Genomic DNA, 17,678 nt, shown 5'->3' with positions numbered 1-17,678 from the left:
CAGGGGCGCCTCGGCCCGGGGCGGCAGCGGGGCGCCGGCAGGAGCCAGCAGCGTCTGCAGCCGCGCCGGCCGCCCGCGCCCCGGCGCGCTCCGGCTCGGCCATGGAGCTGCCAGCTGTTGGCGAGCACGTCTTCGCGGTGGAGAGCATCGAGAAGAAGCGGATCCGCAAGGTAGGGCGGCGCGGGGGCGGCGGCGAGGCGGCGAGGGAGCGGCGGCCGGAGCGGCCCGCGAGGAGGCGGGGAGGGGGTGGGGAGGCTGCGGGCCGGGGCCGGGGATCCCGCGGAAGCTGATGGAGTGCTGTCTCTTCCCCCCTCAGGGCAGAGTGGAGTATCTGGTGAAATGGAGAGGCTGGTCCCCCAAGTAAGTAGCGGCGGAGGGGCGGGGGCGTGGGGTGCCGAGGCGCGGGGCTCCCGGGCTCCGGACCGCCGAGCTGGTGGGGTGGTGGGGGGAGCGGACGGGAGGCGGGGTGGAGGTGGGGTGGAGGGAGGAGGGGGTGGGGAAGTCGGTGGCAGGCACTGGGGAAGCCGAGCGGCCGAGCCCGAGCCCGGCGCCCTGTGTTGTGCTCCGCTCTCCGGGAAATGCCATCACTAATTTATGCACTAAAAGGAGCCGGAGGAGCTGGAGAGACGCGGGGCCGAGCCGGGGAGGCCGGCGGAGGGAGGGAGGGCGCAGGCACTGACTGATGTGCAGCAGAAAATGGCTCCTTTCCCCTTTCCCTCCACCGAACGGCTCCATATTGCAAAACCAAAAAAAAAAAAAAAATTAAAAAGCGACGAAAATGCAATTGTGTGCCTCTTCCCTCCTAGTGGTGCGGGGAGAGGAAGAAAAAAGGCAGAAAATGTTGGGAACTGTCACTGCGGCGCTTTTGGTGGGGATTTTTTTTTTTTTTTTAATTTGAAATGCGAAGGCACCGGATGGAGACAGACGCGCAGGCACACGCACACACACACACACACACACACACAAGCGCACACACACACACACACAGAGGCATATTTTTATATTGCTGAGTATTTGGGGGTGCTTGCCCGTGACACCGGGCTCCAGAGCTGCGAGGGGGGTGTTGGGGGGGGCCGCTTGGCTGACGGTGATCGGATTAGGGGTCAAATGGAGAACAGCTGAAGCCCTCGCGGAGACTCGGGGTTGGGGAGAGGAGGGGGGGACTGCGACTTTGCCTTTCGGCTGCTTTGCACGCAGGGTTCCTGGTGAGCAAAGTGGCTTTGGAACATGTCGCAGTAACATGCTTAAAATTCTTGACAACTGCAAAATAAACGGCTAGTTTCATTTTTCTTACCCCTCCCCTTTCTTCCTGCCCTTGTGTGTTTATTTTGACTTGAGGGGGGGTTGTCGGGGACCGTGTCAGGCCTGCAGAAATCTACCCTCCACCCCCCACATCCACAGCGAAATAGCTTTCGGTTCATGGAGACAGAGTGGGGTCTTATGTCATTCCCCACCTGGAGGCTGCAAGGCTGGCTCGGTTTTTTTTACGCCGTGTCCCCCTCCCTTTTCCCTTGCAAGATATAACACGTGGGAGCCGGAGGAGAACATCCTGGATCCCCGGCTGCTGATCGCCTTCCAGAACAGGTGAGCGTCCCCCAGCCGCCGCCGCCCGCAGCCGTGACCGTATATGGGAGAGTGGGAAAGGGGGCCACGCGGCAATGGCAAAGAGGGAGCGGGCCGGGGCGGGGGGGGGGGGGTGGTGGGGGGAGGGTAGGCGGGAGCCCCCTTCCCCGACGGGCCTGCACAGGCAGGGCTGCGGCCTCCGCTCTGCTAACCAACGTCCTTGGCGGTTGCGGCAGCCCGGGGTGGGGGCGGGGCGGGGCCCGGAGAAGGCGAGGCTTGTGTTTTGGGGGAACTTCGAGAAGGGTGCGCGCGGGTGGCCTTGCCGCTGCCCGGAGACCTCGAGGCTGCTCCTGACTCCCCGCGGGCCCCCCTCTGGTCGAAACCCTGGAGCCCCACCCCCAGAACCTAGGTGTTGCTTTCCTGTAGCCACTGGCCGCTTGGCAGTAGCCCCTCGCGGGGCAGCGCCGAGGGAGCTGGCGTTGTGAAACCGCCGGACATCACGGAACTGAGCTTAACCTGTTGGGGGCTGGAGAAAAGTTGAGAAGGCCTTAACCACCCCCCCCCCCCCCCCCCACACACACACAACCTTCGACCCCCTGGGAGCTTGGGATCTGCAGGGGGTAGATTCTGTCTGGTGCCGGGTGCCCTTCACACACACACACACACACACACACACACACACACACCCCACTGGGCCACTTGGTGGGTGTCGGTCCCCAGCCTCTGCGCAGGGGGAGCTGGGCCCAAAGGGTGTGTGGGATGGGAGCTGCCTGGTGGCGGAGGGGTGGCTTCTGACGAGGGGCTCATCCCGGTGCGCACAGATGTTTGTCACGCTGTAGCTGCTGCGGCTGGATTCACCGCCGGTGGCTGTGGTTCTCTGTTTCGGGGAGGACGGAGGGGGGGAGGGCGGGCGAGAAGGGGAGGAGCGGCCGGAGTCCAGGAGCCCGGCCACCCCGCTGCCTTCCATCCCCCCCTCCCCCTTTTATTTTGCATTATTTCCTGTGGTGCGTTTGGCGCTAAAACTGTAAACTCTAGACCCTGGGAGAGAGCCGCCGGCGGGGAAGTTGCTCTCCCGCGACGCAGGGGGGCGCCGAGAAGGGATCCTGCCCCGGTTCCACCTGGGAGTTCACCACCCTGTAACCATGTCAGCGGCTGATGCCATGTTGCATAATGGGTCCCCGAAGAATTAAAACGCAGGCTGTTGCAATGCCACGCAACTTTGGAGTCAGGCCCCGGCCCCGGCCCCTAGGCATGGCTGAACTCCCCTGGGTTAGCCCACGGGCAGGAGGGTGCCTGGGGTCGCTGGAGAGCGCGTTTATGACCCGGGAAGGGGTTGCAACTTTAGCAAACGCTGGGGAGGCACCCCTTTCTCCCGTGGAAGGCTGGGGGCGGTGCTGGGACGATCTGCCCCCCCACCCCCAGCCTCGGGTCCCCCTCTGCCAGGCCGCAGGCGGAAGCCTGGCAGTTGTATTGACCAGTGCCACCTCTGGTGGGCTTTGTTAATTATTGGGAAACCGAGGCAGCCCGGAGCCCAGCTTCGGCGAGGAGGAGGTGCTTCTGCGCCCCGCCCCGGCCCCGGCCCCGCCCCGCCGCTCCGCCCAGGCCGACCCAGAGCCGGTTCACCAGGTGGCTGCGAACCTGGCCAGGCCGTGGCCTCGGCTGCCGGCCCCCGCCCCCAGCCCCTAATTGGCTCATTTGCCGCCGTGTAAACAAGGGCGCAGCCCCTCCCCCTGTTTAGTGCCTGGCCTTTAAGAAAACGAGTCCTCCCTTCTGCCGGCGGCACTCGCTATCTGAATCTTAATGAGGTCATTAGCATCCGTGCCTCCGACGGGGTGGGACACTTCGGGCGCACACCTCGTTGGACTCGTTTGCACCCCCCTGGACCCCCGCGCCCACCTCACTTGGTGCAGGGCCACAGGCCCAAAGCGGTGGGCGCCCAGCTGCCGCCTCCCCGACCTAGAGGCCGGGCTGCGCGGGCGGAGGAGGGGGGCGCCAGTTCAGGTGCGGCTATCGGGCGTGGGGGAGCCCTTCCTGGAGGACCCCTTTGTCAGATGAGGGTCGGTGTGAGCACAGAATGGGGCTCTGGGACCCGACCGAGGCGCCCAGCTGGCGGCACAGGCGACCTTCTGCCCTGAGCTCTCGATCCCTCCGGGTCTTGCTGGCCTGGCTGCTCGGCGAAGGGGGGTGGGGGGAGCGGGGGTCACCCTTAGGTTGGACACAGCAAGAAGGGAGGTGACCCCGAGGCTAATAGCGCTGCCCTCTGTTCCCTCCCCCCAGGGAACGGCAGGAGCAGCTGATGGGATATCGGAAGAGAGGGCCGAAGCCCAAACCGCTGGTGGTGCAGGTGAATATACTCGCTGGTCCTAGGGCTGTCCACTGGTCTTCCCCTTGACCTTGACACCTGAGCTGCCTCCAGGCCCAGAGGGCAGGGAGAGTTCCTCCAGAGCACGCAAGTGCACTTCCTTTCTACTTGACCTTCAACACACTGCCCCTGGAACATAGCTGCTGACCCGGTGGGGGCTGGGACACTCCTGACGCTGGAGGCATGCTCTGGGCCCGGCCTCGTCCCTCTGCTTACCTCCCCCTCCCATCCCCGCCTCGTTCCCCCAGGTACCTACCTTTGCCCGTCGCTCCAACGTGCTGACTGGACTCCAGGACTCCTCCGCAGACAACCGCTCCAAGCTGGAGCTGGGCGCTCAGGGCAAGGGCCAGGGCCACCAGTACGAGCTCAACAGCAAGAAGCACCACCAGTACCAGCCCCACAGCAAGGAGCGAACCGGCAAGCCCCCCCCGCCCGGCAAGAGCGGCAAGTATTACTACCAGCTCAACAGCAAGAAGCACCACCCCTACCAGCCGGACCCCAAGATGTACGACCTGCAGTACCAGGGCGGCCACAAGGAGGCGCCCAGCCCCACTTGCCCGGACCTGGGCTCCAAGAGCCACCCGCCGGACAAGTGGGCCCACGGCGGCGCGGGGGCCAAGGGCTACCTGGGAGCCGTGAAGCCCTTGGCCGGTGCGGCCGGGGCTCCAGGCAAGGGCTCCGAGAAGGGCCCCCCCAACGGGATGACGCCGGCCCCCAAAGAGGCGGTGACGGGCAACGGGATTGGGGGCAAGATGAAGATCGTCAAGAACAAGAACAAGAATGGACGCATCGTGATCGTGATGAGCAAATACATGGAGAACGGCATGCAGGCGGTGAAGATCAAGTCCGGCGAGGCGGCCGAGGGCGAGGCGCGCTCCCCCAGCCACAAGAAGCGGGCCGCCGAGGAGCGCCACCCTCCGGCAGACAGGACTTTCAAAAAGGCAGTGGGGACGGACGAGAAGAAGGCGGAAGCACCATCCAAGAGGAGGGAGGAGGAGGCGCCGGGGGCCGGCGACCCGCAACCCCAGGACGCCGGCTCCCGCAAGCTCTCCCCCACCAAGGAGGCCTTCGGCGAGCAGCCGCTACAGCTCACCACCAAGCCCGACCTGCTGGCCTGGGACCCGGCCCGGAGCTCCCACCCGCCCTCCCTCCACCACCACCACCACCACCACCATCACCACCACCACCACTCGGTCGGCCTCAATCTCTCCCACGCGCGCAAGCGCTGCCTCTCCGAGACCCACGGCGAGCGCGAGCCCTGCAAAAAGCGCCTCACGGCGCGCAGCATCAGCACCCCCACCTGCCTGGGGGGCAGCCCGGCCGCCGAGCACCCCACCGACGTGCCCCCCACCGCCGCCCTCCCGCAGCCCGAGGTCATCCTGCTGGACTCGGATCTGGACGAGCCCATAGACTTGCGCTGCGTCAAGACGCGTGGCGAGGCCGGAGAGCCCCCAAGCGCCCTCCAAGTGAAGCCCGAGGCGCCCGCGACGGCGTCGGCGGTGGCGGCCGCCGCGCCGGTGACGGCGGCCGAGAAGCCTCCAGCCGAGGCCCAGGACGAGCCCGAGGAGCCGCTGAGCGAGTTCAAGCCCTTCTTTGGGAATATAATTATCACCGACGTCACCGCGAACTGCCTCACCGTCACGTTCAAGGAGTACGTGACGGTGTAGCCAGAGGGCTTCGGGAAGGGGAAGCGCCATCCCCGCGGGTGGCTTAGCACCTGGTGCCTAGGGGCGGACTCCTCCTCTCTCGCCAGCTGCGGGAGATCCGCCCCCCCGAAGTGAGGACGCCCGGAGCCACAGAATCCGCGTCCCGTCGTCCCGCCGTCGTCGTCGTCGTCGTTGTCGTCGTCGTCGGCTCCTGGCTGGGGCCCGCCCCCGGCCCGGCACTGGCCCCTTGCACGCGGTGCCTGCGGGTCTCTCGCCGCCCCCCTCCACCTGCCCCATCCCCGCGCTGGACCTCCCCTCCCCCCGTGGATCTCCGGGACTGACAGGGCAGCCACGCGCCTCGGTCTCAGAGTTATAGTATTATATTTTAACCGTGCTAACTTGTCAAGTGCAGACTTTACTCCCGTTTGTACGTGGTGTTCTTATTGAAATGTATTGTTTGAGCTCAAGAGGCCCGACCATCCCCTTCGGGCTGATATATATATATTTATTTGTAGGTATTTATATATGGAAATATAAAAACCTAGATTTATGGAGTTTCCTCTAGATCCTGTTATATTCTATATCAGACAAACTATTTTCTGTTGACCTTTCTTCCTGTTCATTCAGTATTTCGGTTGATTTCATTCCCTCCCCTTCCTGGAACTGCGATGCCAGGGACCTCGGTATATATTTTTTAATACCGTACACATGGATGTGTTGTTTCTATGTGAAAAAAAAAAAAAAAAAAAAAAAAAAAGTTTGTTTAAAGGCTAAACGAGCTCTCTAGAAACTGCTGCTACTAGAAATGTCTAAACTATAAGCTTCCAATTATTACCTGCTTGAATGTAAATATTAAATGGAGATGTTGAAGGTGCATTTCGCTGTTGGAGATTAGCGCAGAGGGGAACCTTTGGAGGTTCGGGAGGCGGCCGGACCCCTCTCCCCACCCCTCCTACACCTTAGTCTCGGGGAGGAAACCTACCGAGCCCTGCGCTAAATCTTTGCAAAAGCAAAGTGGCCTGGTTTCGCGGGCAGAGGAGTGACCCTGCTCCCCGGAAGTCGAGAGGCGCTCCAAACGGAGAGGGGAATTCCTGCGGGGGGAGGGGGTGTCAGCGTCGCCCCCGCCCCCAGAGTTTCCAGGCCCGCCGTACCCACCGTGCGGGAGGACCCGAGGATCTGCTTGGGGGTGGGGGGGTAAGGGTGCGGGGGGGGGGGGGGAGGGGGGGGGGGGGGCCGGGGGGGGGGGGGGAATGGGTGGGGCCGGCCCCCCCCTCCCCACCCCCCCCCCCGCCCCCGGAGCCACACGCCGCACCCGCCTGGCACCTGCTGATCTTTGCCCCCCACCCACCCGGTGCGCAACACGCCCGGGTGCCGGCCCCGGTGGGGCAGGGGTGTTTTTAATGACGCTGGCCCGGTACGGCAGGTTCAGCGGGGAGGGGACCCTCCCACCCTGTCTAGCGTCGCCGGCTGGCATCGCTGGCCCCGCCCCACCGAGGAAGCCGCCGAGGCTTTCTCTGCCAGGCTCTCCCCGGAAACCACCAGGCCAGAGGCTCCGACTGGAGGCGCAGCGAGCGCGGCCAGGGCAGGGGCGGGGGGCTTCCTGCGTGGGGGAGGGAGAGGAGGAGGGGGGAGGCCTGGCGAGCAAGGCCTGCTCACCCCTGTTTCCTCAGTGAGCGAGGGAAATGCGGGACCCCACTTCATCCGTCCCGCTTTGGGTGGCGAGGCTGGGGCCCTTGGCGTCGCGGGGCAGGAAGGGGTTAAGGGACCAGAGGGGCCGAGGGGAGTGGGCTGAAACAGGTCGTCTCCCCCCACCGCCAGAAGCCGCGACTCGGGGAATGCAGCGGCCGGCCGTGGCCAGCTTTCTGCAGACGCAGCGATCTTCCTCCGGGCTGGGGTGGCCGAGCAGGGCCAGGGGCCGCGGGACTGGGGCCCTGGTGGGTGCCGGGCTGCTCCCCGCCTCCAAAGCCCCTCGCCTGCCCGCCCGGGACTGAGGGCCAGAGCCTGTGCGGGGCGCCAGGGCGGAAGAGGTCAACGTGGTTCAGAATGAGGAGGGGGCGGTGGCGAGAGAGCGCAGTGCTGGGAAGGCCAGGGGAAGAGATAGACGGCGGCCAGGAGGGCGGGAGGCCTGAATGCGGACAGTGTGGCCAGTGTTGGCTGCAGGCCACCAGCGGCTGGAGGTGGGGGAGGGGAGGGGGGAGGGGAGAGAGGGAAGGGAAGTTCTAAAAAAAAAAAAAAAAACCGTTGGGAGTTTCTAGCCCTGGCTTTTGTGAGTTGTCCCTCCCACTACCCCCAGCACCCCAGCCCCCTTTAGAGTGAGTTAAACACTGCCCCCTCCCCCCTCCATGTAATGAATGCCCTTTGCCACCCTGGGAGCGGAGGGAGGGGTGATCTTGACTGCTCCTGGCAAACTGCCTGTTCAGCACTAGAATTGGGCCTGCCGTTCACTGGCTGGTGCACAAAGACGTTCGCCAGGCAGGGATTTCGTCTCCCTGTGCTTCTGGAGGAGGAAAACTAAAAAATCGGGAGTGGGAAGGGGAGCGCCTTGTTGAGGTCTGCACCCTTGGTGACGGGAGTGAGCCTTAGCCCCTGGGGGTGCCCCTCCCACCCAGTGGGTGGCCTCTGCCCGGCTGCGCCTGCCTGGGGGAGGGGGGAGGGGAGACAGACGGTGGCAGGGAAGGAAAACAGTGGTCCACCACCATCCTGGGGGGGAAGGTGTGGCCTGCATGTGGCCTGAAGCCCTGGAAGGTGGCAGAACCTCTGGGATGGGTCCTTGAGGAGGGCGGTCCTAGGCAGCGCCTGGAGCCTGACGTCAGAGGGCTGACAGTGGAACAGAGGCCAAGGGGTGGGTCAGGGATGCCCATCATGGTGCCAGACCCAAGAGTGTCCAGCACCCATGCTGGCCCCAGGACCCTGTCTTGTGCCGAGCTCCTCAGACGTACGAGGCACCCCATGAGCGTCTTGCTCCGTTCAGACCCCGTAGGGCTTGCGGTTCCTTGTGGGGTGAGAACCCGAGGTTCTGAGGGCAGACCAGCTTGTCGGGTGCATGGCCACCACGTGGTTCCGGGATGATTCTAGAGCCAAGTTGCCCCAAGTTGCCTGCTCAGCCGTCCTGCAGGGACGTACCCTGAGGCCACTTGCCCTCCAGGCCTCTTGGACACGGATGCGTTGTCGAAGGTCGGGAACACTCAGAGAGAGTCAGGAGCCCTGGCATTGGGGTGGGGGTTGGGGGGGGGAGCCATTAGCCCCAGGTCCTCTGGGCGAGGACTGCTTCTTCCTAACTTGAGGCCTAGATGTCTGAGGGCGCCCAGTCCTTCACAAGCAAAGGGTCATAAACCCTCTCTCTGAGTCCCAGTTCAAGAGAAAGAAAGAAAGCAGGAAGCTGGGACCTTAATCTCACACACTAGGAAACCCAAACTTCTCCAGATGAACCTTTCTGAGGAGACTGAGCCTTGAGCACAGAGAACCAGCACAGACTCACCACCAAGAGAAGGACTCTCATGTGTCCATTCACCCCTCCGAAGCTGGTCCCTCCGTCACCAGCCGGGTCCCAGACTCCAGCTCGGACTCTCCCTGGATGTTGCCCCCACCCCCATTTGTTGTCAGGAGTTCAGCCTTGAAGTGATCGCCCTGTCCTTGGATCCGCCTGGGGTGCTCTGGAGCGAGGGTTCCCAGATTAAGCACGTAAAAACCTAGGATGCCTCACTGAATTTAAATTTCATAGGAGAATGCATACTTCTTTTTTTAATGTTTCCTTATTTTTGAGAGAGAGAGAGAGTGTGTGTGTGTGTGTGTGTGTGAGCAGGGGAGGGGCAGAGAGAGAGAGAAAGAGAGACAATCTGAAGCAGGCTCCAGGCCCTGAGCTGTCAGCACAGAGCCAGACGCGAGGCTCGAACCCACGAACTGAGAGATCGTGACCTGAAGCAAAGTCGGAGGCTCAACCGACTGAGCCCCCCAGGCGCCCCATGGACAGTGCATACTTTTTTAGTGTGTTTCATGAAATATACGAGAAGACAGTGCATCGTTTATAGGAATTCAGGTTTCACTGGACATCCTGGATTTTATCTGGAAACCCTGTTTGGATCCTCACTGCCCACAGGGACGGCTCAGTCCTACAGGAGAGAGAAGGTACGGAGCTGAGCAAGTCGCGTTCTGGCAGCACCCTGGTCGTAAGGACACGGACTATGTTGGCGAGGCATGGAATGTGTGCCGTGTCACGGTGGGGCCCCCACTGTCACCTGTGATTTAAGGTGGGCGTGGGGCCCACATGTGACACAACTGGACAAAAGAGCGAAGAAAGGCCAGAGCTGGTCCACCCCGGGCCCCTGGATAGAGTCTCTTCCTCCCTCCAGCCCACCCCAAACAGCAAACTCCTAGAACATACAAGAAGGGACAGGACAGATCCAGTTCCAGTTCACCCCCCCCCACCCCATCAAAAAACCTGGCCCTTCAGTTTCCTTGTCCCCTTCAAAGATGTGCTTTGAGGACGAACTGGGTCAGGAGAGAGCCTTGAGCGCTTCTGGAAAACCCCCTAAGTAAACACACAGGTTACTTTTTTACCAGGGAACATTAAACATCCCTCGTCAGATCCAAACACCTTCTAACGACTTCTGGCCTAGAGCCTCAGCTTGACGGAGGGACAGCTACCCAGCGATGTTTACCTCGAAACTGCCTGCCAACCCTCCCTGCCTCCCTCCCTCTCTCTATAACCCAGTGGACACCACCTTGCGTTGCTGTCCTCACCACCTGCTTGGTGGATTGCCCACTGACCTGGGACCTCCTCCTCAACCCCTCCGGTTTTATTGGGTCACCGAGAATAACACTGGGACGTGAGAGTCAGGATGAGACCCCCTGAGCCAAACCTGCACTTGCCTACTCTCTGAAACAAATTCCTCCTATGGTTCCGTATTATGTTTACCACTCGTGTGAGAAGGTAAGAACTCAGAAGAGGAAATAGTTATTCCTGGGCTAGTATCCGTTTCCTGCAGCCATAGTTCAAAATCACTGCCCCCCCCCGCCCCCGCCCCCGCTCCCTCCCAAGCCCGTCCACCGCCCCCCTCTTCCCTTTGCAATTACTGGTAACAGCTGACATTGACTGAGTGCTCATTATGAATGGGGACCTTTATTTAGAGGGATAATCTCATTCAATGCTCACACATCTTCATGAGGTAGGTCCTGTCATTGTCCCTGTCTCACAGATGGTAAAATGAAGGCTTAGAGGCTTGAGGAACCTGTCTGAGGCCGAATGTCCGGTAAACGGGGAAACACACAGGGGTTCAGAGATAGGCTTGTCTGTCTCCAGAGGCTATGCTCCCACCTTCCAGGACGCTGTGGGGCCTTCAGAATGCCGATTCAGACCCCATCCCCTCCCTGGGGTTGTTCTAGATTATTCCAGCCTTTATCAAGTCTGGCTGTGCCCTGAAATCCTGCATTATTGACTGCCTCCCCCCACATCACCGCCAGTCAATCGCATCCCGCAACATACACATATGTATGGGTCTCCATTCTCCAAGTAGACAGAGCCTTGAGCACCTTGGGAGGTGAGGGGAATGTCTTGGGTATTTCATGCATTCCCGAAGCTTGTGCACTATTCTCATTCTTAGATAAATAACCTTGGAATCAGATGTCCTGTGTGTACGTGTATGGAGCCCTGTGTGTGTGTGTGTGTGTGTGTGTGTGATTGGACGACGAAGCTTTATTCCTGCACCGCAAGTTGTTAACATGTTAACAGGGTCCACAGACCAAGGAAGGGCCCCGAGTTGTCCCCAGGGGCCTCAGTGCTCAGTCTGCAAAGCACAGGCTGGGGACTCAGGCTGTTCCCTTTCTCCCTACCACAGGCAAGGGCAGACACACACACTCAGCTGCTCTGGGGTCCGGCCACCCCCTCATCCTTCACCTGATCCATTTGTGAGAGTTTCAGGAGGCTCTAGGTAATTATGTGGTAATTGAATTTAGGGAAACAGACCCTAAGGATAATCCTGGAGTCAGTTCCAGGAAGAATCCTGGTTTAATTTCCGTATTTAGCTGGTGGTACGTGTTATACGGTTCCTGACAGCACAGCACCTGCCTCATTGTTACGGATTTCGTTTTAGCGCGCAGTTCGGAACGGGAGAGCGATAGGCACGTCACTCCGAGCACACGCATGCACACTCTGTAAGCACAAGCAGAAGACGCAGCCCACAGCCCTCTTGTCTTTTCATGTGTGGTCTTCACGCGAGCTGTGTGGCTAAGGCCTCACCCAGGAGAAGAGCTCCCCCAACATCGCCTGCGACGCTGTTTCGCTTAACCAATTCCCTGCAAGTTCTCAACTCTGGGCAGGGGCAGGGAGCTGGCCCTCCCCAAGGATGTCCAAGGTGCATGCGCACGGGTGTGGATGCATGCGTGTGCGTGCACAAGTGTGCATGTGTGTGAGCATTTAGGGCTGGACGAGGGTCACAGCAACGCAGCCCAGACTGGCAGGAATACCTCCGGTTTGCTGCCTGAGTGAAGGATCCTTTCGAACGCACCCTGGAGTTTAATATTGCCAACAACGGGCCCTGATTCCTTTCAACCTGCGCCAGGTGTCATGTAAACCTCCCTGGATTTCCTCCCTTTCCTGTTTCATCTGAGAAATTCTTCACTAATTCCACGGTATCTGGTTTCTCATTGTTTCTCTCCGCTTCAGACAGCCCCTTGGGGTGGGCTTTGTAAAGGTGTGCTTAACGCGCTCAGCTGTCCAAAGTGACACCAGCTCGGCTCTCGCTACGCCTCCAAGCCTCCAAAACCTCTCCAAAGGGGCTGCACACGCCGGCAAGGCCACAGCATCCTGGGGGAAGGCGCCAATGCCCATCACCAAACCCCAGGATAGTCTGGGGGGGTCGCTTCACTTCTGGAAAGCAGTATGCAAACCAAGCTCTTTCATGATAGAATGCTGAGATTATACGAATACAACAGAATAATGAATGGCATGTCATCCATTCTTTGTTGAGGTCATGCTGTTTAGGGTTGAGGACAAGGCATAATCCAGCCCGGGTGGAGGAGGCCTGGGCTCTTGTTCCAGAGGCAAGCAGGGGACCATCTATTTTCCTCCGACTCTCTAGAGGAGGTGGGATTACAAAATCATGTGGATGTTAGGGGGTGGGGAGAGAAGAACCTGGCAAACAGAATCCCTCCTATGAACAGCGGAAGCAAGCGTCCTTGTAGCCACTTCCTGCTTTGTTTCTCATGCTCCCGGACCCTCCTGCCAGTGTGGAGAGGGGAGAGGAAGCACCAGGCAGGGCCAGGGAGACGCAGGGCTGGCCAGGTTCCTCTCAGCCTTCAGTGTGTCTTCCCCTTGTCTCCTCTCCAGGCATTGAAAATTATTTATGTTTGCAAATTGCTTTTGACTCACATGACTTACTCCTCTTGCCTGCCAACAGGTCTGGGGCTGGGAGAGTTCTCGAACCGGCGAGCTGAGAAATCAGGGGCGATGGCGGAAGGAGCACAGATGTGAACTCACGAGCCCTGGGATCTGGTTCCCCCCCCCCCACACACACACACACACACACCTCCCCTGCCCGGGCCTGTGGGGTCTCAGCTGCAAATGAGAGGGTGGGTGTGAGCTCTCCAGGGCCTAGTGACTGGTGGCTGTGGCACACCCCCGGGCCTGGGCGCTCCAAAGAGGCTCAGATGAGGTTAGCACCAACCACTTTGCTATGCTGGCACCTGTGCCTGGCAAGCCCACCGCTGCTGAGCATTGGAGGGTGGAGAAGTGGCTATCCAGCCCTGGCCTGGCAGGGAGAGGAGGACAGGGCGCTGGGGCAGCCAGGAATGCTTCCTCCCTTCATGTTTTCTTCACGCTGATCCTTACCCAGGCCTTATTCCAGAGACCAGGTTGAAAACTCGTGTCTGCAGGGGACCTCTCTTGGAAAGTCCCTGGGGCTAGTCCAAGAGAGAAACACAGGCAAACACCCCAATAACCGTCCTAATTGTGAGCACGGCCAGAGCAGGCTCAGCTCCATGGCCGGTGGCGAGGAACGGATTGGCCTGTTGACCACGGGATCCTGGGTTTCTGGAAGCTCAGAGAAGAGAGGAGCCATGGAGTTTTTATTCTAAGTCCTTCACTCTACACATGGAGGAATTGAGCCCTGCAAAGGCCAAAGCCAACGTCAAGGTGAGGCACTGGCCAGTCTCTGCCCACAAGTGTGTGGGTACATGTGTTCCCACGAGGGTCGGTGCTCCCCCACGCCCCCTACGACAAAACTGGATTTATTAATGGGAATAATGGTGACAAAAATCAAAGGCCAGTGCCATAGTCGTAAACAGTGGGCCATGTGTTGAGTGCTGTGGTCTGGCTTCTAGTCTCTGGACGGTGGTTTGGGGCTTAACCTAGAGAGAAGACCGGAGGATCTGGGCTTCTTCGAAGCCGGTGACCACCAAGTGGACGTGAAGGCTGCTAAGGGTTCAACTCTCCAACATGGCAAGACATGTGCTTACCTCAGAGCTTTGAGTTAGCTCTGCCTCAGCAGAAAGGCGACATTGGCTCAGCCTTGCGTCTAGAATTTGGGGTCTCTGCACTCTTTCATGGAAGAGGACCCATGGCAGGCAGAAGGCAGATGGACAGCAAGGGGAGGGACTGTCCCTCAGAATGTCTCGAACCCTGAAAGCTGTCCTATCTCTTGGGCCCAGAAGTGGGCTCCCCAGAGCATGAGATCCCATTTGGGTATATTCGGACACCCCATAGATCTGGCTTCCCCGAGCAAGCTCCCATCAGTTCTATTTGAAACCTCTTAAGAGAGAAGCACCAGACAGATGATGCAACAGGTCATCAGCTGTGGGTTAACCTGGTAGCAGGTGTAAATGGCGCCTATACACACTTCAGTAATCTGGAGAGAGAGAATGGGGAATGGGTGAGCCAGGACCAAAGTCAAGGGCACAGGCAGCAGCAGAGAGAAAAGGAAACCAGACGGGACCACAGACAGATGTAAGGAAACCGAAAAGTACAGGGATGAAGGAATGGAAAGCGACCATAACAGGAACAGACATGGAGAAGCAGATGAGGGGAAACCCAATGGTTCAGAAACACCAGGTTGGGAGGGATCGAGGTTCACATCACCAATATCGGGACAAACTGACAGGTGTCTCCTGATGTGAGGTACCGAGAAGGACATAATGACACTCCGGTGGCATCCCTGCCCCAAATGCAGAGCCTGAATCTAACCACGCAGAAATATCCAATGTGTTCTCTTCAAATCACCAAGTTTAAGTTACCCAGAGAAAGGCAGGTGCTCCGTCCCAGCTTAAAGAATAGTAAAAAGAAAGACAGGGCATTGAATGTAATTCACCATCCTGGTTTGGCTTTTGGAAGAGGGGGAAAAATTACTCGTAAAGAGCATTATTGAGAAAATTGACAAAGCTTGCACACGGACTGGTGTGTCAGACAATAGTATGAGATCAAGAGTAGACATTCTGATTTTGTTAACGGCACAGTGGGTACATAAGAGTGTCCTTGCTCTTAGGAAAAACACACTGAAGTATTTAGGCATAAAGGGCCACTAGGTCTCCAGGTCACTCTCAAATAGTTCAGAAAAAAAGATGGGAAAAATATATGTGTATATACAGAGAGAGAATGATAAAGCAAATGGGTAAAATGCAAATAAACAGTGAATCTAGATAAAGAATATAGGGAAATTCTTTTAATACACTTGCAGCTTTTCTGTACACTGGCAAAAAATACTGAGTTGATTTTTTTAAAAAACCCTTTAATGTTTATTTTGGAGAGAGACAGAGACAGAGACAGAGCACAAGCAGGGAAAAGGCAGAGAGAGGGAGACACAGAATTGGAAGCAGTTTCCAGGCTCTGAGCTATCAGCACAGAGCCCAACATGGGGCTCGAACTCATGAACCATGAGATCATGACCCGAGCCAAAGTCAGACGCTTAACTGACTGAGCCACCCAGGCACCCCCAAGTTGGTATTTTAAAAGAGGTGCTTTGGGCTGCTGGCTGGCTCAGTCCAGTCGGAGGAACATGCAAATCTGGATCTTGGTGTTGGCGAGTTCAAGCCCCACGTTGGGTGTCGAGATGACCTAAATAAATAAAAACTTTTTAAAAAATAATAAAAAAATGTAAATATGAACAAATAATCAGAAGAGGTGCCTGGAGTCTCCCTGTTGAGGTGGGGGACAGGTGCTGGCTGGCTCTGGAGCCTTTTCGTGATGCTGAGAAGCAGCCTGGGAACCAGCCCTCCAGCAGCTGAGAACATCTGGATGACTTGACCCGTCCCTCGCTGCCTACTTGAAGGCCTGTTTTTCCAACCCTTCACCCCGTGACCTCAACACGAGTGAGTGGGGGTGCAGGAGGGTGGGCCCACAGCTGCCCCTTGCCCTGCACCAGGAGGTACCAGCTATCTCCAGCTCAGCTGGTCCCTCACAACACACAGCAAAGCCCACCCTTGCCCTTTGGCCACGCGAGGAGGAAGGATGCAACAAGAAAGGTTAGGTCAGCAGGCAAACGAGGCTCCGTGTGTGAGCCGCTCTGTGCTCACCAGTTCTGTGCCCTGGGCTGGTGGCTGTGTCCCCCAGAGCGCCCCAAGGCTGGCCTGCTCTTACATTTGGGTTCCCTAAATATCCCCTTTCCTGACCCATGACTTCATCATATTACCCTGTTTTTCCTTCTTATTGATTTGTCGACATGTCTGCCGTGTGTGTGTGTGTGTGTGTGTGTGTGTGTTTGTGAGAGAGAGAGAGACAGAGACAGAGAGACAGAGAGACAGAGAGATTTGGCTTTATTCAGTGTCCTGAGCAGGGCTCCGAGCTAGAGCTGAGGTCTCCCAATCTCTACCTGCAGATCCGACAACTCAGGAGTTCTGTGAACTTGGGCAGGCTGATGGGCCAAGCAGGGGGCCAGCTCCAAGACTGCATGGGCCCCAGAAATCTTTAGTCATCCGTCTTGTGAAGATATTCCAGAAGTAAAGCATCCCTAGGCCCCCCCAGATGACCCTCCTCATGCTGACCCGGCTATTCCTATCCCGGTCACAGAACATTCTAGAAAAGAACCACACCTCTCTGTTTTCTCCCTCGCCTCCCAGAAATGGGAGAGACGCGAGGTCAACAGAAAACAGGCAAGAAATGTTGCCCTGTCCGCCAAGTTTTGAGTGGAAAGTGAGTGAGTGAGTGAGTGAGTGAAAACCTCTCATAGTTTAGGTGAGTTTAGCTCATAATTTGGTTTCTTCCCTAGCACATATGGCACTCAAAACACTGGGAAGACCCCAATGAGGCCTGAACTCAAAAGCCAGCCTTACTTGGGATCACAGCACGCTGAAAAAGCTCATCAGAGATGACCCTGGCATCCCAAATGGAGCTGGTCCCTTCCCCAACCTAATTGGGGCCCAAGGAGACAACTAACTGTATTGAAATTCAAGTCCCAAAGAGACAGGACGCAGCTCAGAAGGTGTTGAAGAAAGGCTGCCTAACCACAGCCACTGAAACGTGTTTACGGCTGTCTGTCGGCCGCTTCGTAGCTTCCCCTGTGATGTTGTCGAGAGATCTAAATGCACCCCCGTGCACTGCAGGGGAACACGCTGCGTGGGCCAATTTAGCTGATCAAATCTTGGCAAGTCAGCAAGTAGGGACCATATTGACATTTAAAACATAAGAGGCGATCTCCTGGTCTGCTCCAGCCGCCTCCCCAGCTGGCTGGAGAGAACTGTGCCTCCGAATCTGGACCAGCTGGGTCTCCTGCAGATAAGCTGTCTCTTTGTCTCGTCCATGCCTCGTGCGGCGGGTGTGGGGATTTGCCATTTTGAATGACTGCTGACAAGGGCAGAAACCAACCTGTGACCGAGTGTCCCGAATTCCCATCCTCAAGATAAGAGTGGGCAAACAGTCAGATCTATAAATAATGCTTCCTGAAGCACCTCGCACACTTGGCAGCCAAGGGCCTCTCACTTCTCTCTTCCCCAGGGTGGAGCCGGCGGGCTCCCTCTCCCTGGACCTTTGGAAGCCCAGCTTCAGGAGCCCTTTTGCCTTTCCCCACCTTGCGCTGAGCCAAAGGCAGCCACGAGATGGTTCTAGTCCCAGCCACGCAGCTGCCCAGAAATCAGCCTTGGTGCACAAGAGCCCTCCCTGAGGTCTCTGAGCCCCAGCTCGCCCC

General features: G+C 58.5%; 1 protein-coding gene across 1 annotated transcript; it reads left to right on the top strand.

The window, feature by feature from the left end:
• Positions 1 to 15: 15 nt before the first annotated feature.
• Positions 16 to 6,447, top strand: CBX4 (chromobox 4). The gene is made up of 5 exons (XM_040456589.1): positions 16 to 170; positions 317 to 360; positions 1,519 to 1,584; positions 3,841 to 3,907; positions 4,174 to 6,447. The coding sequence occupies exons 1-5, from the start codon at positions 102 to 104 to the stop codon at positions 5,590 to 5,592; spliced, it is 1,665 nt and encodes a 554-aa protein (XP_040312523.1). The 5' UTR covers positions 16 to 101; the 3' UTR covers positions 5,593 to 6,447.
• The last annotated feature ends 11,231 nt before the right edge of the window (positions 6,448 to 17,678 follow it).

The sequence above is a fragment of the Herpailurus yagouaroundi genome, unplaced genomic scaffold (assembly GCF_014898765.1).
Source record: "Herpailurus yagouaroundi ecotype Mexico unplaced genomic scaffold, PumYag 217, whole genome shotgun sequence".
Lineage (NCBI taxonomy): Eukaryota > Metazoa > Chordata > Mammalia > Carnivora > Felidae > Herpailurus > Herpailurus yagouaroundi.
The sequence above is the reverse complement of the archived record's forward strand: the minus strand, read 5'-3'. Positions and strand labels throughout refer to the sequence as shown.

Excerpts from the sequence above, each read along its gene's own strand:
- CBX4 (XM_040456589.1), top strand. The coding sequence starts at position 102 with ATGGAGCTGCCAGCTGTTGGCGAGCACGTCTTCGCGGTGGAGAGCATC. Across the intron at positions 171-316 it reads AGAAGAAGCGGATCCGCAAG|GGCAGAGTGGAGTATCTGGT; the intron begins GTAGGGCGGCGC and ends TTCCCCCCTCAG. Across the intron at positions 3,908-4,173 it reads CCAAACCGCTGGTGGTGCAG|GTACCTACCTTTGCCCGTCG; the intron begins GTGAATATACTC and ends TCGTTCCCCCAG.